General features: G+C 52.5%; 1 protein-coding gene and 2 non-coding genes across 14 annotated transcripts in view; all 3 read right to left on the reverse strand.

Annotated features, from left to right (window-relative positions):
- Nucleotides 1-23,978, reverse strand: part of TAF6L (TATA-box binding protein associated factor 6 like) — a 25,425-nt gene continuing 1,447 nt past the window's right edge. For 4 of the 12 annotated variants that reach the window (XM_053278720.1, XM_053278719.1, XM_053278721.1 and 1 more), the window contains exons 2-14: nt 23,505-23,708; nt 21,115-21,359; nt 17,479-17,724; nt 10,223-10,405; nt 8,830-8,916; nt 7,870-8,020; nt 6,821-6,871; nt 6,093-6,187; nt 5,535-5,609; nt 4,344-4,564; nt 3,754-3,886; nt 3,010-3,138; nt 1-2,334 (exon numbers count right to left, since the gene is read on the reverse strand). In XM_053278720.1, coding sequence (XP_053134695.1) covers nt 1,537-2,334; nt 3,010-3,138; nt 3,754-3,886; nt 4,344-4,564; nt 5,535-5,609; nt 6,093-6,187; nt 6,821-6,871; nt 7,870-8,020; nt 8,830-8,916; nt 10,223-10,369 — 1,887 coding nt within the window. In that variant the 5' untranslated portion in view covers nt 10,370-10,405; nt 17,479-17,724; nt 21,115-21,359; nt 23,505-23,708 and the 3' untranslated portion in view covers nt 1-1,536. The other 8 variants (XM_053278722.1, XM_053278723.1, XM_053278726.1 and 5 more) reach the window with 8 other exon arrangements.
- Nucleotides 16,722-16,912, reverse strand: LOC128337746 (U2 spliceosomal RNA). The gene has a single exon (XR_008312428.1). It is a non-coding gene; the product is annotated as a U2 spliceosomal RNA (small nuclear RNA).
- Nucleotides 20,204-20,394, reverse strand: LOC128337747 (U2 spliceosomal RNA). Its single transcript, XR_008312429.1, has one exon. It is a non-coding gene; the product is annotated as a U2 spliceosomal RNA (small nuclear RNA).

The following is a 23,978-nucleotide window of genomic DNA, read 5'->3' on the forward strand; positions in this document are numbered from 1 at the left end:
TAGAAAGAATGTCATTTTTATTCACTCACCCTCACACACATTACAAGAAGTAGCTTCTTTGCGGGACTTTCATACAACTTAGGAATCTATCGCCCACCTAAGACGGCTGCTACTTTTAAAAAAGTCACCAAGTGTGGAAGGTGGGTGGGTGGGTGGGAGGGAGGTCTGAGCATCTTCCAAACCGAATTCCGATTCTCATTCAACTGGGTTTGTCCGCGGTAATCCGGAGCCTTGAGATGGGGGTTTATGCCGAGCATGAAAAAGAAGTAATCTGACAATAGTAATTTGACAGGCAGCTCTGTCGGTGAAGGGAGTCCCAAACCCTACAGGAAACAGGCCAGGGAGGTCTATGGTGGTGGAACAAAAAAACTGAAGCAGGCAGGATTTTCCTTCAGAACTTTGATAAACAAACGCTGGAGCAGGCTCCCCACAAACAGAAAAGACACATCCTTTCCTTGCTGGTTGTAGGGTTGCCATGCTCGTGAGACAATTTTGCTCCTCTGCCCTGAAACAGCAGCTGAGCATACAGATATTTAGTGGGTGACATTCCCCACCTCTTCCCCCCACCCCCACCCCATGCTAGGAAAAGTTGTGCCTGCTAAATTTCTACCTTTGGGGGGGGGCGCTGTCCAAAGCACAGGAGCATGGGCTAGGAAGAAAGGTGGCAACCCTCCCCAATTCCCACAAGAGCGCCTCACTCTAAAAAAAGTGTAGGCTTAAGCAGTTTTCTTCTTCTTATGCAGTCTGAAGGATCTTCAGGCTGTGCGAATCAGGGAGAACGATCCACATTCTGGACATCAGGAGAAGTTGAATTGCAGGAATTGTTACAGGCAGTGGATATTGGGAAAACCCATTTGAATCCACCCCAAATTGGAAAGGAATCCTATTCAATAGAAATCCACCACCCCACTCCCGTTTTAGGAGTGGAAGGTCCCAGCGCAAAATCCCTCAGATGAACCAAGGTCCCTAGAAAAAGCTAGTTTGCTTGGCCTCTCTGCACAAGGAGGTAGCAATGTCACTTGGAAATCCCGCTCTGGAAAAAGTAGCGCTGATAGAAGCAGAAATCTGAAGTCTTCGGGAATCTGAAGTCCGCAGAGGCCACAACGCTACCACCATCTTTGCCGTGGGCAGAGGGCAGCCCCGAAGAAGCATTCCAGTGCTCAAGGCATTGTAATGCTTCGAAGCGTGGCGCTTTGAAGGTAGCGTGCGATGCTCAAGGGTATCGTGCGATGCTCAAGGGTATTGTGCGATGCTCAAGGGTATCGTGCGCCAGAGCATGATGCTGCTCAAGGTATCGTAATGCTTCGAAGCGTGGCGCTTTGAAGGTATCATACAATGCTCAAGGTATCGTGCGATGCTCAAGGTATAATGTGCCAGAGCATGATGACGCTCAAGGTATCGTAATGCTTCGAAGCGTGGAGTGATCGTACCATGCCCAAAGTATCGCCACGTGTCGGAGGTACGATGCTCAGGGTAGCACGATGGGCCGGAGGAGCGCGGTGCCGACGACGCCACACTCCCCCTGAGGACAGCGCCTCAGAGCGGCAGGTAGAGGGAATACTCGGAGTGGGCCCACTTCTTGGCCGGCTTGCTGGTCCTGCCAATCATGGGCAGCTTCTGGGCGTAGCGGGAGACGGGGCTGGGTCCGTGGTGCTGCAGGAAGCAGGTCTGGAAGAGGCGCCCTTGGCAGCGCCGCTCCGCCTGGCGGCCGGCGATGACAAAGCTGAAGCGAGGGGGCCCCTGGGGGGAGAAGCGGCACTTCTGGAAGACGTCCCGGATGCCCGGCCGGTGCCCCTGCTGGCGGGAGGCGTTGCTGCGGGAGCGGGGCAGGCTGGCCGAGCGCGGCAGCGGGAGGCGGCTGGCCAGGAAGTCCCCGCGGGGGCTCTCCTCCCCCCGCGGGCTGACGGTGGCGTTGGCGGTCAGCTGGGGCATCTTGCGCACCGCGTCGCTGGTCCCGAAGGCCGGCTGCTCCTTCTTGGGGTCCGCCACTCGGGGGGCGCTGGCCAGCTGGGGCTCGACCGGGCACAGGCCGGAGCCCGTGCCGAAGCGGGTGGCCAGGCTGTCCCCAAAGAAGCCGTAGAGCTCCTGGTAAATGTCGTTCAAGGAGACGGCCGGGGGGTGGGCGGAGAGGCCCACGCCCGCCTGGGGCCCCCCGCTGCCCAGCTGCAGCAGGTGGCTGGCGATCCCAAAGCCAAACTCCACCTGGGGGTCCTGGAGGGGGCTGAGCCAGGGGCCGCCTTCCCGTGGGCGCCCTTCCCCGCCCGCGCCCCCCTCGGCCTGGACTGGCGCCGTCACGGACTGGGCCTTCATCTTCAGGAGGCGCTCCACTGCCACCTGGAGGAAGGGAAGAGGAAGAGCAGCTCAAGTGCCGGTTAGCGCCAGACAGAAGGCGGCTTGCAGTTAGCAACTGGCCTGGTAGCCGAGGACGAGTGGTTCCAGGTGACCATGAAGGGAAGCTTTTGTCAATGGAAGGAAGTTGGGTCATGGGGGATTTTTTTAAAGCCCTCCTCTGCTAACTGAACAAAAGAGGCACTTTTTAAAAAGTGGCGATTCTCTTGGATTTCGCAGGGGGAGAGCAACTGGCCCTATCCAGCCCCGACACAGCATCCCTCCAGTGGCTGTTGCTGGTGTCTATCTTAAGTTTCTTTTTCAGATTGTGAGCCCTTTGGGGACAGGAAGTCATTTTTATTTTTTTTAATTTTATTTTTTATATCTATGCAAATCGCTTCAGGAACGTTTGTTGAAAAGTGCTATATAAATATTTGTATCAATGTACCGCCAGTGATGAAGACCAGCAAAGCTGGCCAGAAATGTAGTTGCAAGCGATGCAGGAAGATGCCGAAAGGCATCATCTCACACTGCGCGGGAGGAGGCCATGGTCAACCCCTCCTGCATCCTACCAAAGACAACCACAGGGCTCTGTGGGTGCCAGGAGTCGATATACCGATTCAACGGCACACCTTTACCTTTTAGCAATCAAGGCGCTCCCACCCCGGAGCGGAGACTCACCAGAATGGCACCGTACACCTTGTGGCCGTCGGCCTTCACCTGAGCATTGGACACCGAGTAATCGTCTAGCACGGCCTGCAGGTTGGACCAGTAGGTGGAGAGGTGGGGATACAGGACCCGCTCCACTGCCTGGGGGAGAGGAGGGGGAGTGGATCAGCCGCTGAAGCCAGGCTGGGTCGGCAGCTCAGAAGCATCTCCAGAATTGGTGCAGAGAGCTGAGAGAGAGCATGAATTGTCTCCGCTGTGAAGCAGGGTTCACCCTGGTTTGCATTTGGATGGGCGACTACACGCGAATGCGGCAAGCGACCCCCCTTCGGGGACAGAGCCGTCGCTCAGTGAAAGAACATCTGCCTGATTGCCTGCAGAAGGTCCCACGTTCCCTCCCTGGCAGCATCTCGAGGGAGGGCCCTGTCTGTAATTTTGGAGAGCCACTGCCAGTCAGAGTAGGCAGAACTGCGCTAGATGGACCAATGGTCTGACTCAGTAGGTAGCAGCTTCCTCTATCAAAAGCATTTTGCGGGGAGAGCATCTGCTTTCATGCAGAATGTTCCAGGTTCAATCCCTGGCAGCATCTCCTGAGAGAGACCTCCGGCCTGTAGCCTTGGAGAAGATGCTGCCAGGCTGAGTAGACAACACTGAGCTAGATGGACCAAGGGCCTGACTCAGTATGCAGCATCTTCCTGTGTTCCTATGAGTTCCAGCAATGGACAGGGCTCCAGGCGATATCGACAGAGAACTACTCACCTTCCACCCCAAGGCATGCAGCCCCACCACTGCCCCATAGTGCGAGCAGAGGGGGCGGACGGGGTCCGCCAGCACCTTCTGGAGGGAGAGAAGGATCTGGTGATAGAGGCCGCTCACCAGGTCCCCGTGAGTCCTGAAAGAAGAGGATTTGCATAGCATCACCAGTGTACGTCCGTTTGCGGCAAGATTCAGATTTTAAATGTGAAATATTGTTTTCGGGGAAAGTTAATTGACTTTGGCGATATTTCATCATCAGGACTTTTTTTTCACTCGTCAGGCATCACTTTTCACTCGTCACAGACTAGTAGACGAGTGGATTTCTGCAGCCCTGACTAGGCACAGAGAAGGCTCTGAAATGCAGTCTTAAATGAAGAGATTCCCAAATGGACGAATAAAGTTTGCAATTAGTTTCATGGCACCTTCAGGCTTCCCTGTTTCCCTCCCTTTCGGTTTATGGGACCTATGGCAATCCCCCCACACTTTGAGGGTGGGGGTGGTCCCAATTGGCCCAGAGGAAATTGGCGGGAGGGGGAGGGCGGGGACCTCCGGGCTGAAAGGACCCAGGTGAGGAGATGTGGCTCCATCCGTACCAAAAGATGTGCCCGAGCAGCATGGCGGCGTAATCCCGCAGGGTCCAGTGGTCGTTGAGGGGGTTGATGGAGGCGGCCAGAGGCTCCAGGACGCAGTACATGACGCTGGCGATGAGGCTCTTGACGTAGGAGCCCAGGCACAAGTAGGGGTTCTGGATGAGGCTCTTGGCCACATGCAGAAGGCGGTTCAGCTGCTCCAGGTCGTGGCTCACGGACTTCACCTATCAGGGGTCAAGCAGCGGGTAAATGCACTGCAGAATGGCAGGGGAGCCAGGAGACGGCCGGGGAGCCAGGAGACGGCCCTTCCAGGGCCCTGCTGGGTCAGGCCAAAGTCACGAAATGACAGAACTCCAGAGAGGGAAGGGACCTCGAGAGGTCTTCTAGTCCAGCCCAGTGTCCCCTCTAGCAGAGATCCCCAGATATTGTAGACTACCACTCCCATAATCCCCAAGCAAAAGCCATTGCAGCTGGGGGTTTGGGGAGTTGTAGTCCACAACATCTGGGAATCTCTGTTAGGGGGAACACTGGTCCAGCCCCGCCTAGTCAGGGCAGGAAATATTTCTGAAGAAAATAAACTTCTTTTTGAAGACACCCAGCGAACGAGTGCCCTCCGTTGAACGTGCTCCGCCATCCAGGAAAATCCCTCTTGGTGACTTAGCTTGAATGTGCTTCCTTCTAATCGCTAAAAATATTGCATTCTAGAGTAGGAAGGGATCTTAAGAAGTCCTCTGCTCAGTGCAGAGATCTGCTCCAACATCGCTCACAGATGGCCATCTGGAGAGCCCTCCACGCAGCAAGCATGACTGGTCGCCTTTGATAAGCAGGGTCCACCCTGGTTTGCATTTGAATGGGAGACTCCATGTGTGAGCTCTGTACGATATTCCCCTTTGGGGATGGGGCCGCTCTGGGAAGAGCAGAAGAAGGTTCCCAGTTCCTTCCCTGGCAGCATCTCCAAGATAGGGCTGGGAGAGACTCCTGCCTGCAATCTTGGAAAAGCTGCTACCAGTCTGTGTTGACAATCTTGAGCTAGGTGGACCAAGGGTCTGACTCAGTATATGGCAGTTTCCCATGGAGGGTCTCCTGGAGGTTTTCTAATCCAACCCGGCGCCCAGGGCAGGAATCTTTGTGGTGCTGAAAGCGACAGGAAGGGGCCCCTGGAAGAACCCAAGAGGAAGGGCCCTCCTGACTCACCCCGCTTACGACGTAAACAAAATACGGCAGGAGGGCTGCGATCTTCGAGTTGGTCTGCAGGTCCTGAAGGGCGACCTGCAGTGGGAAGGGAACCAGAGCGTCAGACACGGCAGGACAGGGGACAGAGAGGCTGCTTTTGCCTGAACCAAGCCAGGAGAGTGGTTGGGGTGGGGAAGAAACCTCGCAGAAGCCGCTGCCAGTCAGTGTAGGCAATACTGAGCTAGAGGGACCAAGGGCCGGACTCAGAAGGCAGCGGCCGATGTTCATCAGGAGCTTCCGTAGCTCAGTGGTAGCGCCCCTGTTTGGCACGCAGAAGGCCTCAGGTTCGATCCCTGGCAGCATCTCCAGATAGGGCTGGGAGAGAGACTCCTGCCTGCAACCTGGGAGAAGCCGCTGCCAGTCTGTGTTGACAGTCCTGAGCTAGATGGACCAAGGCTCTGACTCAGTAGGAGGCAGCTCCCCATGATCCTATGACCGCCCCCCCTGCGACACCCACAGAATTCGACCCTCCCACGTACCCCTTCTGGTTTCCCCACCACCACCACCACCACCACTGACCTTCATCAGCTGGGGGTCGTCCCCCAACACAGCCCGGGTGACGTGCTGGTAATACTTCAGCAGATCATCCGTCAAGGCAGAGACAGCACTGGGCACTGGAAGGAGGAAGCGAGAGGAAAGGCTTGTGGGAGGGGAAACGTTGGAGGCGGGGAGGGCGTGAAAGCCAGCAAGGCCAATGCCAGACCCCCAAAGTTCTAGCCTTTTGGAGCTGGTTACAGCAGGAAACTAGAAGCCAGACAGCAATGATACAGCAAAGCAATCCTCACATATACATGCTTTGCGTTAGACCGCCGGAGTGCCTATGGAACTCCCAGACTCAGGAGCGCACCTCTACGCCACAGCTGTGCCGGAAGACCTGTCAGACCCTGCTCTGGATTGGGCCAGATGTTGCTCTGTCCCTAAGGCAGCCATCTGGGGGCTCTCCAGCTGCTGTCAGACCATAACTCACACCATCCTCAGCCGCAATTCATTTATAAGGAAGCAGATTTAGGCTGGGCTAGGGGTGTGCACGAAACCCACCCCAATTCGATTAGAACAGACTGTTAATTGGTTAGCTGGACTACAGGTCCCATCATCTCTAGACGGCCAGAGATCATTGAGGCTGGGGGTGATGGGAGTTGTAGTCCGGCCACATCTGGAGACCCACCTTGGAGAGGTGCCAAGTATGGCAATGAACGACATACCAAAGATAAACAAAAGAGCCAGCCAAAAGACGGGAAGGTTCTTACCCGATCCTTGTTGCTCCAGATTCCCTTTCCCATCCAGGTAAGAGACGTGGACTAGGAATGGAGGAAGAGGGGAAAGTCACAGCCGACCTGGCCAACCCGTCCACGGCTTAAGTCCCCAGGCTGCCCTCTCCTCCCGGCTATCAGCAGAGAAATGCCCCTTCAAATCAGGCTACGGGGAGGGACCATCGCTCGGTCCTAGAGCATCGGCTGTGCATGCAAGCGGTTCAATCCCTGGCAGCAAACTCCAAGGAGGGCTGCCAGAAATTCAGAGGGCTGCTGCCAGTCAGAGTAGACAACAGTGAACTAGATGGACCAAGGGTCTGACTCAGTAGAAGGCAGCTTCCCAGGTTCTTAAGTGTAGCAGATGGGGCCGTAAGTCAGTGGCAGAGTATCTGCTTGCATGCGGAAGGTCCCCAGGTTCAATCCCTGGCAGAATCCCTGGCAGGAGCCAGCGTGGTGTAGTGGTTGGAGTGCTGGACTAGGACCGGGGAGACCCGAGTTCAAATCCCCATTGAGCCATGAGACTAGCTGGGTGACTCTGGGCCAGTCACTTCTCTCTCAGCCTAGCCTACTTCACAGGGTTGTTGTGAAAGAGAAACTGAAGTATGTAGTGCACCGCTCTGGGCTCCTTAGAGGAAGAGTGGGATATAAATGTAAAAATCATCATCATCATCATCATCATCATCATCATCATCATCATCATGGTAGGGCTGGAGAGAACCCCTGCCTGAAACCTTGGAAAGCTGCTGCCAGTCTGTGCAGACAATACTGAGCTAGATGGAACAAGGGTCTGACTCAGTAGATGGCAGCTCCCTATGTTCCTAAGGGCTGGTTCTAAATCCTACCCACCTGTAGCAAAGACCTTTCCACTGCAGGCTCACCACTAACCTGGACAGAATTCTGAGCTATTTTTTACCCAGGCTGTGTCGTTCAGCACCATTTTGGACTACAACTCCCATAATTCCCAGCCCAAGGCCACTGCAGCTGGGAATGCTGGGAGCTGTAGTCAACATCATCTGGAATTCCCTGCAAGAGGGACGGCTGCTTACCTCTCACGGCGGTTTCGGCGCAGCCCTTGGGGATGTTGGTGGCCAGGGCCAGCTCCACCAAGTTGACTTCGCGGTCTTCCTGGAAGTAGAGCTCTCCCTCCTTAATGGCCCGGAACGGGAGGGCGTCTTGAGAACCGTAGCCACACACTGCCTGGGAGCCAAAGGCAACGTAGTGGTGAGAGTGGTGTAGTGGCTAGCGTGTCGGACTACAACTGGGGAGACCTGAGTTCAAATCCCGATCCAGCCATTAAACTGACCGGGTGACTCTGGGACAGCCACCGATCTCGCAGCCTGATCTACCTCGCAGGACTGTTGTGAGGATACATGAAATCATGCAGACTGCTCCTGAGGGCAGGACGGGAACCAATTGGTCAAAGCAGATTTAGGCGAGGAAAAATATCCTGACTTTTAAAAGAGTTGTTGGGCAGTGGAACAGTCTGTCTCATGCAGTGGTGGGCTGTCCTTCGCTGGGGGCCTTGGAATAGAGGTGGGATGGCCCCCAGCCAAGAATGCGGTAGCAACTTCCTGCCGAACGAGGATTCGAACTCTGGTCTCTCATCTGCTTTGCATGCAGAAGGTTCCAGGTTCACTCCCTGGCAGCATCTCCAGGTAAGGCTGAGAGAGATCCCTGCCTGAAACCTTGGAGAGCTGCTGCCAGTCAGCGTAGACAACGCTGAACTGGATTGTTCCTATGTGCCTATGGCTAAAGTTTCCCAGGTCTTCTGTCTGGATTTGAGAGCCAGCGTGGTGTAGTGGTTAGAGTGCTGGACTAGGACCACGGAGACCTGAGTTCGAATCCCCATTCAGCCATGAAACTCACTAGTGACTCTGGGCCAGTCACATATCTCTCAGCCTGCCTACCTCGCAGGGCTGGTGTGATGACCAACATAAACCATGCCCTGGGCTCCTTGGGGGAAGGACTGGATATAAATAGTAAACAGATAGATAAGGACGTTTTACCTCCACGTTGCTCCAGCGCAGGGCCCGGTTGAAATCTTCCACCGTCAGCTTCCGGCGTTTGGTGTGCTTCATGAACTGGGAACTGTTCTGAAGGCCGGAGAGAAAAAGAGACGGAAGCTGTTAGCCCGAGTCTGACCCTTGTTCCCTCTAGCACAGTATGACCGACTCAGACTGGCAGCGGCTCTCCAGGGGCTCAAGACAACCAGTTGAGCCAGCCGTGTGAGGCTGCTGCGGAAAAGGCGGATGCCATCGCGGGCTGCATTAACAGACACTTAGTGTCCAGATGATGAGAAACTAGTGAGAAATTAGAAAATAGAGAAATTAGAAATTAGAGAGGTTGGAAATTAGAGAGATTAGAAAATGAGAAAATAAGAAATAAGAAATTAGAGAATAAAATTAGAGAAACTAGTGAGAAATTAGAAAATAGAGAAATTAGAAATTAGAGAGGTTGGAAATTAGAGAGATTAGAAATTAGAGAGATTAGAAAATGAGAAAATAAGAAATAAGAAATTAGAGAATAGAAGTTAGAGAAACTAGTGAGAAATTAGAAAATAGAGAAATTAGAAGATGAGAGATTCGAAATTAGAGAAATTCAAAATTAGAAAAATTAGAAATTAGAGAAATTAGAAATTAGAGAAAATAGGGAAAATTAAAAATGAGAGAAAATTAAAAATTAGAGATGAGAAACTAGTGAGAAATTAGTATCTTCTAGATGATGTGTTCCATTCTATTCTGCACCCATCAGACTTCCCTTGAAATACCACGTCCTGTTCTGGGCCCCACTTGTGAAGGGTGTTGATAAACTGGAAAGGTTCAGAGGAGGACAAGAACCAAGATAGCGAGGGGTCTGGCAACCAAGTCCTAGGAGGAATGGTTGAAACAGCTTTTGAGGGTATGGTTCTTAAAAACTTGCAGTTTGTTCTGCAATATTTTGTGCAGCACAATACTTTTGGATGGGAAAGCTGGCCTTGTGGCAGCAGGCATGAATGGTCCCCTTTGCCAAGCGGGGTCTGCAATGGTCTGGCTCAGTAGAAGGCCGCTTCCTAGTTTCCTAGTCTAAAAAATATAATTTTCAAACAATCCACACTGCAGTTCACCTCTCTGCAAACAGACATAATTGGTTAATCCAGCCATCAGGGTGCTGTGCCATTGAGACCCTGTTCAGAACTAGGTGGGGCCAGCTTAATTTTTGTACTTTCAGCCTAAAGGGTGGGGCAAGCTAAAACTCCCGCTGACTAGGCAGGTTCCAAAAGAGGAGAGCTCCAGGTGTTGCTGGACTACAACGCCCATCATCCCCACAATTCTGTGCAGCAGGGAGTGGGGAGTTGTAGTGGAGAGGAGGTGCTTGGACCTGTGTCTTTATTCCCTGGCTCTCCTGGCTGTGTCCACTAACCTGGGTGGCTTCCCGAAGGCGGTAACAGACATCCTCAGCCAGCAAGGCGGCCACCTCATCTGACAGCTCCACACCAGTGCTTTCCGCCATCAGCCGCACTGACTCGCGCGGGATCTCCACGAAGCGCCGCTCCTCCCGCTCGGACATGGCAGCTGCCGTGGGACAGCAGATGAAGCTTCACGGCTGCGCAACACAGGAAAAAAATCAATGCCCAGCAGGACTCAGGGTGTTGTCCGTGACATAGGGAGCTGCCGTTTACTGAGTTAGACCCTTGGTCCATCTAGCTCAGGACTGTCAACCCAGGCTGGCAGCGGCATCTCCAAGGTGGCAGGTAGGACTCTCCCAGCCCTATCTTGGAAATGCTACCAGGGAGGGAACTTGGAACCTTCTGCTCTTCCCAGAGCGGCTCCATCCCCTGAGGGAAAGATCGGACAGTGCTCACATTTCTAGTCTCCTATTGAAATGCAACCAAGGCAGACCCTGCTTAGCTTGGTTACAAATGAATGAGAGACTAGAAGCGTGAGCATTGGAAGATATTCCCCTCAGGGGATTGAGCCATTCTGGGAAAAGCATCAGAAGGTTCCCAGTTCCCTCCCTGGCAGCATCTCCAAGATAGGGCTGAGAGAGACTCCTGCCTGCAACCTTGGAGAAGCCGCTGCTGGTCTGGGTAGACAATACTGAGCTAAATAGACCAATGGTCTGACTCAGTATATGGCAGCTTCCTATGTTCCTATGACCCTAGTGTTCTGAACAGCAACACTATTCTGGAAAGTAACAAGGATCAGGGGTCTGAGGAGCCATTAAACCTGCCTGTCAATTTCATGTTTTTGTTCCATTAAACCTATTTCATATCTTTGTTATCCAACCGAAGCAACAAGTCTGCTCAAAATGCAATACGTCCCGGCAGGGGAGCAAGCAGTACTTTTGAAACTGGAATCTATCTGACCATCCTCCTGATGGGGAAGTGTTTAAATGTTCAAAATGGTACTAATCCAATCAATCAACATGAAACCTGGGAAGCAAGTGTTGGCTGCAAAGGGCGAGGGCTCTCTCAGCTCAGTCCTATGTGTGTTTACTTAGAAGAAAGCCTCAAGGCTTTCTATGGGGCAATCCTAAGCAGTTGTGCATAGGGATTTAGGGACAGATGCCCTAATCACACAATCCTATCCAGGATTACTCAGGAGCAAGCCCCACTGTGCTGGAGCAGCACTCTGCAATGTTTTGGCAGTTTGCACATGCTCTCGCGAACCCTTGCCCCAGCACCAACTGCTGCCTTTTCAACCTGGTTTTAGCAAAAATAAATAAAAATAAAAATGGGGGGGAAAGAAACCCCACCCTGCAAATCCAACCTGCCTGCCCCAGGAGAAATCCGGCAAATCTCTTTCCCCTACCCCACAAATGCTGGAAACAAACCAGGGCCAAAAGCTCAATTCAACTGGAGGTTTGAATTTGGTGGGGGAGCCTTGGAGGGACCCCCAAATCCATGCCGTGGGGGAAGAAATAGTAGAGGCACCTACCATGAGCTCCAGAGCCTTTGGGGACTTCAGCCCCGCCTTCCTTGGCGGCTCAGCGAATCGGCAGCAGCAAAAGGCGGAGCCACATGGCACATCGGAGCTCCTATTGGCCCCCGTTGCGAGGAAGGGCAGAAGCCTGCTCTGCCAGCACTGCAGCGCGTCGCAAAGCGGCCGCCGTCCTCTCTGGCTTCTTAAAGGAACAGTCCCTGCCAAGCAATCCCCAGCTGACTCTTGAGCGGTCCTGGAGATCATCATGGCTTAAGATTCATTTTTGTGAACCGCCCTAGAGCCTTTGGAGAAGGACTCAGGCGGTATATTAATTAATAATTAAAATATACTGTTCGGAAAAATATTGGGGGGAGAGGATTGAGGAGGGGGCGGGAATCTCCAATAGCTCTGCAGGTTCCATAGGAAGGTGCCTTATACTGAGTCTGACCCTTGGTCTAATCTATCTCAAGATCGTCTGCACTGGCTGGCAGCAACTCTCCATGGATTCAGACCAGGGACTTTCCCGGGCTTGCCTGGAGATGCTGCCAGGGAGTTGAAGCTGGGACTTTGGGCTGTTTGATTGACTGAATTTATATACCGCCTGATATAGAACTCTCTAGGCAGTGTACAGAATTACAACATCATATAAAAACATGTAAAATTCATTTTAAAAGATAAAAATAATGAATAAAAACATTAAAATTTAAACATTTTGGTTTCAGTTAAAAGCCTGGGAAAACAGGTACGTCTTCAGGGACGTACTGAAAACAAACAGAGAAGGAGATGCTCTTATTTCAGCAGGGAGCATATTCCAAAGCTCTGGGACAGCCACAGAGAAAGCCCAGTGGTCGCTTCCAAAGGAGCCACTGGCAACCGTAACCAGACCTCTCCAGAAACTTGTAACCTGTGTAAGATTGCAGGGTTTATGACAAAGGAGGCGCTCGCTCAAATAGCCTGGACCTAATCCATTAAGGGCTTTATAAGTAAGAAGCAGCACTTTGTATTTTGTTTGGAAACCTATCGGCAGCCAGTGCAGTTCTTTTAGAATCAGTGTTATATGGTCCCTTCAGGTAAACCCAGAGACCAATCTGGCTGCCACATTCTGAACCAATTGTAGTTTCTGAACTACGTACAAGGGCAGCCCACATAGAGTGCATCACAGTAGTCAAGCCTAGAGGTTACCAGCTTATGCGCTGCTGTTTTAGGGGGAAGAAATGGTTGGATTTGATTGGATAAGCTTTAAAATCATAATAGTGGGAACTTGAGTTGTTTCAATTGGTTTGTTTGGGGAAAATTTGGGGGAAAGAGAGAATGCAAGGAGTCAGCCTTCTGTAGAGTTTTAGTGCAGTGGGAGTTGGAGAGCTGGAAAATCCAAGTGAAGGAGTACAAGTTACGGTCAGAGAGAATCAGAGCTGGGGCTGGAAAGAGGGCTGAGAAATCACTGGGAGAGCTGTGACTTCCCAGAGGACCAGATCACTCCTAAAGCAGTGGAAGAAACGGTTTGAGATTGAACCCCCAGATCTGGGAAGTAAGTGCAGGACCAGAGGCTGAGCAAGGGCCAAGCCAGATAAGGACTCTGGGTTGGATGAGTGGGCTCATATTTCCTTTCTTCCTTATGCTCATATGATTGCTCTTTTGTACCAAATTTCCCAAAAGAACTATTGTTTTGAATTGAAATATTTTATATGAATACGATATATATACCGCTTTACGACAAATATCTATATACTGCTTTATGTCTACCCAGGCTGGCAGAGGCTTCTCCAAGGTTGCAGGCAGGAGTATCTCTCAGCCCTATCTTGGAGATGCTGCCAGGGAGGGAACTTGGAACCTTCTTCGGCTCTTCCCAGAGCGGCCCCATGATCCCCTGAGGGGAATCTCGGACAGGGCTCACACTTCTAGTCTCCCATTCAGATGGAACCAGGGTGGACTCTGCTTAGCTAAGGGGACAAGTCCTGCTTGCTTCCACAAGACCAGCTCTCCTCTCCCTTTTACTAACTCCATCAGGGTCAGGTAGAGAGGATGGTTTTTACAGTTCATTCCTCCTTTCAGATAAGAAGGCAGGCAATACTGTAGCATTAAAAAATTAAAAAAAAAAATGGTGGCAGCAGTTAAAACCCAACTCATCCCCAAAACTTGGAAGAGTGTTTTCTTTCGCACGCTCTAAGGTGCAGTCCTCTGCTTGGCTGGGAGGGAGGGATTCCTTCCTCCCTGACTTTGTGCCCCTGCGGCTGCTGCTGGAGGGAGCATCTTGTTTATTTGAGAAAGAGGTGGTGTGTGTTCCTTGCTTGGACTCCCCCTTTGGCTAGATTTACCAGGTAGGAGAGAGGATTGTTGTATACACACCACCTCTGTGGCGGAATGGGCCTTTGTTCAGGACTCCCCTGGTCTCCAACCCCAAAGCCCAGGTTGGCCCGGCCTTGCTCTCCCTTTGTGGATTTCTTGTCTCTCACTAGCCTGTTGCGACACCCGGGATTCCAAGTATTCTTAAGCACCAGCACATCATGCCAAGGCTGGCTCCTATTGTTTGGAAATGGCTCTCTTCAGGAAGCCTTAGAAACCTTCAGCTTGGGATTGTTTGAGCTCCCAGAGGAAGGTTGTCCTCACCTCTCGCTAGCTTTCCTTCTTTCCCTGGGGGGATGCTGCTCAATGGGCAAATCTTTCCCTATAAAGGCAGCGGCCAGCAGCTTTTGTTAGTTAGTTAGGTGGGGTCAGTCCTGGGAGGGAGGGAGGGAGGGAGGGAGGGAGGGACTCTCTCTCGAGGTTGCAGCAGTTCAGTTTAGCTTGGTTAGCTGAGGCCAGGCTGCATGGTTCCTGGGAGTGTGCAGACTTCACCATGACGCCAGCTGCTGTTTTCTGAACTGCAACGTGAGACCGGAGAGCGACTGAGCCTCCACCAGACAGGAAGAAAGGTACCTCGCTTGGGCATTTTCACCGTTTTGCTTGGCTTGCCTGTAAACTCTCCTGCTTTAAAAAACTAGCTTGGGATGGCTTCACACTTGATCTGGCTGGAAACCTCCTCCCTCCTGCTCTGGCACAGAGGCACTGCCTCCCACCCCTGGACTTCGGAGCCAAAGTCCAGGGCCTCCACCCCCCCAATCCTCATTGGTCTGTCCTGGGCGAGAGGGTGGCTGTATCGAGTGTGACTGTGACCTGCAGCGGGCGCTTCAGAGACAGAGGTGGGAGTGGGGAAAGAAATATGTGGGAGGGGAACGTGTTAAGTGGCGTGTTGAAATATTCCCGTTTTATATCCCTACATTCTTATGAGTCCAGCTGCTGTCTGTGCCCTCAAGTGTTCAAAATACAGCATTTGTCGTGTATGTGTGTGTCGGGGGCTGATGCTTAACTTGCACTGGGCGAGCCTCCAAAAGGCCTTGAGGTCCAGGCCCCTGAATTACCGAGGTGCATCTCTGTGGCCACACGCTGCTCTTTCAAGAGGTTTCAAGGCATGTTGGCTCGATTGGGAGTCCACCCTGGTTCTCGACGGAACAGGGGAAGTTTTAACGTTGGTTTCGTCTCACAGGAGACTGGTGGCCGAGGGAGCTCCACTGGAGGAGGGTTTGCTGACACAACGGGGGGAGGTCCAGGGCTGGAAACCCAATCCCAGTTTCCCACAACCTCCTTTCCGACGTTAACCCCGACACCACTTTCAAGGCAGCAGAATTCTGCCCTGTAGTGTGTGTGACAAGGAAGCAGCAGGTCAACTCCTTCATTAACTGCCTGCAGAAGTTATCGTGAGGGTTTGGGGTTATTAGGCAGAATGGTCATCAATCAATAAATAATCATTCATAAACTTTGTTAGCCACCCCGTAACAAATAATTCTCTGGGCAGTTGACAACACTGGTTGTTAACTGTATCTTTAATGGGTGTTATAGGTTAGGGATGTTTCATGGTATGTTTGTCACTTTCTTGGCTGCTCAGAGACTGTAATAAACAAACTGACTGATTGATTGAACAAACAACTGGTCGGAGTCCTTAGTTTAGGGTTTGGTCCAAAGCATTCGTATGTGTTGATGGGCTGTTATTGACTTAGGTGTTGTTTTGTAACCCTGCTCGAATGCTTAATCTTTGGATGTAAATAAAGATATGTTTGTTGTATTCATCTTGTGTTTGGCAGGCCTGTTGTGAAACTTGAGCTGGCCTTGGATACTTGGTGGAGAGCCTTCTGCTCTCCTCCCTCCCCACAGAGCCCCATATCTCCTGCCTCTCAAAAGGCTGTTGCCAAAAAAGCGATTCACGTGTGTTTTAGATGCAAGCACCATTCTTGTTTTTCAAAAGGTCTGATGTGTATTTCAGGCTGTCTAGGAAGAAAAGACCTCTCGGCATGACTCTGGGGGAGATCCTTTTGCTGCAGAAAGACAGTCTAGAGACAAGCATCCCCTGCAGCGGCTGGTGCTGTGTGGATTAGCAGACCTGGGGGTGGGAGACAGGAAGCAGCCCAACTGAAAGGGGAAAAAGAGAAAGAGAAAGAGAGTCGATTAGCCCAACGCCTTTCGGCCGAGGCCCTCTTCAGGGGCAACATGTGTAGTATTTCCAAGAGACCTCCTTACAAGAAGGCCAAGGCTCACTTCTAAAAAGGCCTCACGGAAATACTGCAAATCTTGCCCCTGAAGGAGGCCTCGGCCAAAATGCCAAGTGACCGTACAGGGTGGAACAGCACTCAGACCCCTTTGTAACCCATGATTGCGCATGGCATGATGGCGCATGTGTTGCTTCGTGGGTTTGCGCAGGTATCCTGGGACTCCTCCCAGTCCTCCTTTCTGCAGATCTTTTTCCGCATCTGGCTGCAGGAAGTTTAATCCGCAGACTTCAGAGCCAGCAGGCGAAACGGACGGGTGGAAGAGAGCAGAACTTGGAGAAGCCATTGCAAGAGAAATGCAGCTCTCAAGGGGAGCCCAGAGAGCCCCAGAGCAAGCAGCAGGAGCCAGAGGAAGGAGGAAGGAGGAGGAAGAGGAGGATCTTTTCTGTCTTTGAACCCAGCAGATTCTCCCCAGAGGGGAGGTGCACCGTTCCTGGAGGTACTGCAATACCAGGTCGATGCGTGGAGTGGATGGAGCAAGCTCCTATTCCATCTCCCAGTCCCAAAAATCCATTTAATATATAGTCCTCAAATAGAGGACGTATCAGATATTAAACTGATAAGAACAGATACTACACTTGATCTTAGCCAAAAGGCCGAGAAGCGATACTAGGGCTCTCCCAGAACCGACCTTTCGTTCCCAGCCCGGGCCCTTCGAGGGCTCCGAGAGCAACGCGGCACCCCGAGGGGTCCAGCCCCATAGAGGGGGAAGCCCCGTCCGCCAGCCCTCCAGAGACACCCCCAGAACGCAGATCCCTCCCCATCGAGGGGAAGCCTCCCCTGCCAGGCCCTTTTAATCTCAGAATCCGTGGGGTCTCCGGACCGCGTCAGCTTCACGACTCCCTTAGCCCCGGCTCCAACGGCCATTGGCCTGAAATCTGCATAAAACCGCCCCCTTTCCCAGCATGCTCTCTTAACCCTTTCAGTACCGGCACCGTTGTTTCCTGTTCCAAAGCTGTTGCTTTTCACTCTCCCGTTAGAATCGCTCCCCGAAAAATGGGGCAAAATCAGCCAAGAGTCTTGTTGGACCTGAAAGACTAACACATTTACTGCAGCAGAATTTTCCGTGGACTGGAGCCCACGGGCTTCCGGTGCCGGCGGAGGAAGGAAAACACCTGAGAGCGTTAGGGAAAGCTAATAAAACTGAAGGGAATCAAATCCGGGGTGTACTTACAGCCCATCTGTCACTTGCATTGTCCTCCTGGTCACCGGCCTCGGCTCACCTCCCTCCGTCCGGCACCCACGACCTCCTCTTCTGAAATAGAGCAGCAGCAGGTGGAGAAAAACACAGCAGTTCCAGTCCTTTGGGAAGACAGGATGCGTCTGTGTGTGGCGGGGGAAAGGGCCTTAAGGCCTCCTTATCTGCACAAGGGCCCAGGCCAGATTGCTCAGATAACGTCCTGAGGGAGGTGCTGGCAGTCTGAAAAGAGAGGGAATAAAAGGTGAGATCCAGGACACAAAACATCACTCCCCGCCCCTTGGATTTGATAAGAGTGGAATGGCTGGATAAGAGCTGTCAATAGCCCTGCAAAGACCTCCATCTGCATGACAAAAGCAAAGTGCTAGTCCTCAGGAATGCCAGGTGGGAAGGAAGAGGCCACACCCAGAGCACTGCCAGACGAGGAAGGACAGAGGGCCTCCTGTCCTCCTCCGGTGAGCGTCATGAAGCCCCCACCTGAAGGAGGGCTCTCCTCGGCTTCTGCAGGCTCTTCTTCGCCAACTAAATCCAGAGGAGGCTTTTGCTTCTGGCACTTCCCTCTGGATGTCTCCCTGGAGAGCAAGCAGGAGAGCTCTCTTCGCCCTGGACAGGCCAGAGGGTTTCCCTCCATCAGCAGGGAGTTGATTGCTGGGTGGGGGAGTTGAATAGAGCCTCTGGATGGCCAGGAGGTGTGAATGGGCCGTGCCAGACACTCCTCCGCATAAGAATCAGTGGCTTCCAGGCATCTGGCTTGTCCTTCTAGCAAGCAGCAGGCTTAGGCAGGCTGGCTGGCTTTTCATCCCTGCACTGAGTCCTCCAAGAGGCTGCAGGGAATCTTTGGGGAAGGGGTGGGCTCTGGGTCACGGCTCAGCTCAGTGGCAACAGAGACCCTCTTTGCATGCAGAAGGCAGGATGGTCTGACAAACCCGGGCCGGCAGCAGGCAGGAATGTGGCTGCAGCTCAGCAGCAACAGAGCGCCTGCTTTGCACACAGGAAGTCCAGATTCAATCCCTGCAGAGCCACTGCCCGTCCGGGTAGAACGGACTGAGCTGGGTGGGCCGAGGGTCTGACTCGGGAGGAGGAGAAGGCAGCTCCCCGTGTCCCTCTGCGTGCACGCAGGAGTGTGGCTCACAGACCTGGCCCAGTGTTGCGAAAGGCAACCTGAGAAGGGACTCATCCGGGGGAGAGCAACTGGCCCTCTCCGCCTCCAGCACCGTATTTCCCGTGGCTGTTGCTGGTGTCTATCTTAGGTCTCTTTTGAGATTGTGAGCCGCTCAGGAACAGGGATCCACCTGATTTATTTGTTTGTTATTTCTCTGTGTAAACCACTCTGGAAGCGATCTATAAATATTTGCTTTTGTTATTGAATTAGTCGCGAGCTGCCAGTAGATGCATGTCCTCCTTCGGTTCCACGTTTATGTGAATCTGGACAGCGTCCAGGATGGAGTCCAAGCCCGGAGAGTGGGGGAACCCGGTCTCATCTTCTGGGCGGGGGGCAACGTGTCATCTGGGGGGTCCTCTGGGGGTATCCCGGCGGTCTGGCCTTCTCCGGCAGGGGGAGAAACCTCACTGGGCTTGTCCGCAGCTCCGGTGGAGCTCCTTCCAACCAGGCCAGGGTGGGGCGTGTGGTGGCTTCCCGCCCGCCCCCGTGGGTGTAGCAGGGCAAGCCTTAGGTGGCTCCCCTCCTCGGGGTTTTAGGAGGGTGAGCCCTTCCATTTGCACATGAGCTTGGCGTGGCATTTGTGTTGGTCTTTGATCAGAATGAACAGCATTGCATTGACTGACTCTTTGCCAGGGTCCCAGCCCCCCAAGTAGGACCAGTGGGGCGTGGACAGAGAACTCGCAGCCCCGCTTTTAGATGCATTGATGGAGAGGAGGCCACGGAAGTGACCGATGGGAGCCATCAGAATCGCAGCAAGGAAGCTCTTGACCTGAAATAAGGCTCTCAAGAGTCGATGTGTGGGGTGGATGGAGCACACTCCTCTTCCATCAGGAGAACCTTCTTTCATGTTAAGACCTTGCGTGTGGCCGGCGGGGCCGTGCCCGTCTTCTTCTGTCCATTGCAGCCTCAGGGCCTGGGTCCTTGACGGAGGAGGGAATATCTGACAGATCACGTTCCAGAGTGTCTCTGACAGATCACGTTCCGGAGTGTCTCTGACAGATCACGTTCCGGAGTGTCTCTGACAGATCACGTTCCGGAGTGTCTCTGACAGATCACGTTCCGGAGTGTCTCTGACAGATCACGTTCCGGAGTGTCTCTGACAGATCACGTTCCGGAGTGTCTCTGACAGATCACGTTCCGGAGTGTCTCTGACAGATCACGTTCCGGAGTGTCTCTGCGCAGGTCTCGGGGGACTCTACCCAGTTCTGCTTTCTGCAGATCTTTGCCCACATCTGGCTGCAGGAAGATCCATGCGCAGACTTCGGAGCCAGTTTTGAGAGTCCCGAGTCCAGGCAGGTGCAAGAGGCCAGAACTTGAGCATCCAAACTGTGGGAAAGAAGCTGTTCCCAGAGAAATGCAGCTCTTAAGAGGAGCTCAGAGCGCCCCAGAGGAAGCAGGCAGACCTCTCGGAAGCAGAACAGCAGCAGCAAGGAAGGAAGTCCTGGGGGAGAAAGAAGCCTCTCAAGGGGAGCCCAGAGGAAGGAGGAGGAGGGAAGGAGGATCTTTTCTGTCTTTGAACCCAGCAGATTCTCCCCAGAGGGGAGGTGCACCGTTCCTGGAGGTACTGCAATACCAGGTCGATGCGTGGAGTGGATGGAGCAAGCTCCTATTCCATCTCCCAGTCCCAAAAATCCATTTAATATATAGTCCTCAAATAGAGGACGTATCAGATATTAAACTGATAAGAACAGATACTACACTTGATCTTAGCCAAAAGGCCGAGAAGCGATACTCAAGCTCTCCGAAAACCGACCTTTCGTTCCCAGCCCGGGCCCTTCGAGGGCTCCGAGAGCAACGCGGCACCCCGAGGGGCCCAGCCCCATAGAGGGGGAAGCCCCGTCCGCCAGCCCTCCAGAGACACCCCCAGAACGCAGATCCCTCCCCATCGAGGGGAAGCCTCCCCTGCCAGGCCCTTTTAATCTCAGAATCCGTGGGGTCTCCGGACCGCGTCAGCTTCACGACTCCCTTAGCCCCGGCTCCAACGGCCATTGGCCTGAAATCTGCATAAATCCGCCCCCTTTCCCAGCATGCTCTCTTAACCCTTTCAGCACCACCAGGCGAGCCAGATGTTCCCATTGTCATGGCTGTCGCTTTTCACTCTCTCGTTAGAATCCCTCCCTGAGAAAAAGATGTAAAAGCAAGCAAAAGTCCCGGGTGGCACCTTAAAGCCTAACCAATTTACCGTAGACCACATCTGAACAACTTTGGCCCTCCAGCTGTTTTTGGACTACAACTCCCATCATCCCTAGCTGCAGTGGCCCATAGTCAGGAATGATGGGAGTTGTAGTTCCACATCTGCAGGCAGGCCAGAGTTGTGCAGCCGCAGACAAAGCTTGCATGGCCTCCTAGAGCCCATTTCCTCGGATACAGACAGAATCAAACACTTGAGATCACACAGGGAAGATGAAGGGATATTGGAAAAGTTAGAGAGAAGTCAAGAGCATACTTACGGCGGGAGTGCTGAGAATTATCCTGTCTCTCTCGTGCACACACCTCTCCTCCAATGCCATCTGTCACTGCTTTCTTGCCTTCGCTCTCCACGACTCTGGTCCTCTCTTCTGGTCCTCTCTTCGCTCTCCACGACTCTGGTCCTCTCTTCGCTCTCCACGACTCTGGTCCTCTCTCTGACTCGGTTTCCCCACAATCCTCAAGCCAGCCTCCGGCTATGACCATCCAGCGCCCAGGAGCTCTGCTTCTGGAAAGGAGCACCAGGTAGAGAAAAGCCCTTAACATTCCCATTCAGGTCCTTGGGCCAGTCAGGGATGGGGCGGGGTGGTGAGGAAATGGCTTTACGACCCTTTCATATGCAAAAGGTCCCGCTCTTTCAGCCAAATCACCCAGGTGGAAATTTCCAGATAAAACTTTGCATTTTTGGTGTGGGTGGTTTTCTTCATTAGCACTGATTAGATTGGAATTAAGCTGAGTGGACAGCAGGACTGCATAGGCCTGAAGGCATTCATAGGCATGACAAGGGAAGGGTGCCAGTCCTTAGGAATGCCAGGTGAGAAGGAAGAGGCCACACCCAAGAAACTAAGGGAAAGGAAGCCCTGAATCACCCTTCTTCTATGTATTCCATGAAGCTTCCCAAAAGGACACGTTTTCTTTCCAGGGATTCTCAAACCTGGGTCCCCAGAGGCTGTTGGATTACAACTCCCATCGTCCCCTGCTGCAATGGCCTGCATTTCTGAGGGCCAGCAGTCTGGAAACACAGGGCATGGCTTAGCAAAGAGCCCTCCCACCTATTATTCACTCTGCTTTGTGAGATGAACCTATTCGGAGAGCAATCCGTTTTCTGTGGCTTTCTGCTCTAAGCGGCTGTGAAGAAAAGGGGTGGCAGCAGGGACGACCGATTGCTGATTTTGACAAGCGTCCAAGAGCAGCAAATAACACAATTTTCATTTGATAACACAAGGTGTACCTTAAGGTGATACGAAAGGTAAAGTTGTGCCTTTGAATCAGTGTCGAGTCCTGGCGACCAAAGAGCCCTGTGGTTTTCTTTGGTTGAATCCAGGCGGGGTTGACCATATCAGTATGAAATGACGCCTTTCAGCATCCTTCTATATCGCTGCTGCCTGCCAGCATGCTTATTTATTATTTCTCTGTGTAAACCGCCCTGAGCCATTTTTGGAAGGGCGGTCTAGAAATCGAATTAATAATAATAATAATATAGGTGTTTCCCATAGTCTGGGGAACAGACCAGCGGGGATTTGAACCGGCCACCTCTGGCTTGCTAGCCGAGTCATTTCCCCGTTGCGCCATGAGGTGGCTTTAAGGTGATGCTACCATTGTTCAAACAATGTTGTATCAATGAGGGGGGGATTGCTGCCAGCACTGCCGTTCTGTGGGCTCCCCGAAGCCTCTCTGTTTGTCTGGGACGACAGGTTTGTAGCTCACACTCTTAACATGCTCAGGAGCCTCACGGGATCCTGGGCGCCCCGTTTATTGGCAAATGGGGACAGGTCACTACTTAGCAGGCAGTGGGGAAGATGGCCCCCAGGTTCACCAGGTACCAAGGGCAATTGAAAGAGGATTAGGCTCCTGCCTTTCCCTCCTTTGGGAATGTCTAAGTAGACCCGGAGTTTGCTGCCCTCCACTTCCAGGTGTCTCTGCCCAGAGACTGACCCTGGTACCTCCCCTCCTTGGTTGCCTGGGGCAAGCAAAACTAATCATCTCAGCAGGAAGGCAGATAAGGCACTGTGAGAGCTACTCTCCTCCCTAACAAGAGGTTGATGGGCCATAGGAACTCAGGAGATGAGCCCATTAAAAACACTGATTGATTTACTGGGTCCTTGGGGGTCCAGCCCTTCCATTTACATAACAGGTTATTCTTGACCTTTTCACACCATTGTGCTCTAGCCAGCCTGGAATCCATTTAATGCAGACACCAAGCTCAATCGCCTCTTTGTAAGTTGTCTGGTTAATCTCTGGAGCGCATTTTAGTAGTAATATATTGCTTTAATCAACTACCTCTAATCCCTCCAAAACAACAACAACAACAAACCAATTGTATGCGTGAACCTCAACTTACTCGCTCTCACTTCATTTCCCCGGAACCAGAATTTTGCACACATTTATTGCTCCACTCTAGCTCGCTAATTCCCCCACACAAGCCCGAACACAAGCATTGAGGGGTGTTCTGCCCATCACCCCGGAACAGTTCCATTAAAGGGGGGGCAGGGTGGGATTCTTCCAAACAGTTTCCACCCCTTCTCAACCAAATGTGTGGCCTGTTCTGACGTTCTCAGCTGCCTTTCTGAGTCTAGCAACCTGCACCGGTTCCCATCTGAAATGCTGGCCCTTGCCAATTGCACAGGAGAGCAGAACAGACAAGCCCCATCACCTTGATAATTGTATATGAGAAGCAGAGGACAAGGAAATGTACGGAAATGACACGCAACCAAAGGAGAAGCCATGCCCAGCGCAGCGCAGCTATGACCGAAGGACTCTTCCACGCAGAATTTGAGAGGGGAGGTGATGGAGTGAAGAAGTTCTTCCCACCCAGGCAGTGAGAACAACCAGCGGGATCATAGATTCCGGACCAGACCTTTGGAAGGCAAAAAGGAGGCATGTTGTAATATATATAGACAGTTGTAATATACCAGCATCCCATTCTGGGTGGCTTAAATAATCCTTACCCACACAGCACTGCCCAGAACCGCCCAAGTTTGCAGCCCCTGCTATCCTAAGCCTGGCTGTGTCACACACATGAAGTAGTAAGAGCAGGAAGATTAATAGGAACAGAGGAAGCGGCCATATACTGAGTCAGACCCTTGGTCCATCTAGCTCAGTATTGTCTACCCAGACTGGCAGCGGC

This window comes from Hemicordylus capensis, chromosome 14 (genome assembly GCF_027244095.1).
Source record: "Hemicordylus capensis ecotype Gifberg chromosome 14, rHemCap1.1.pri, whole genome shotgun sequence".
NCBI lineage: Eukaryota > Metazoa > Chordata > Lepidosauria > Squamata > Cordylidae > Hemicordylus > Hemicordylus capensis.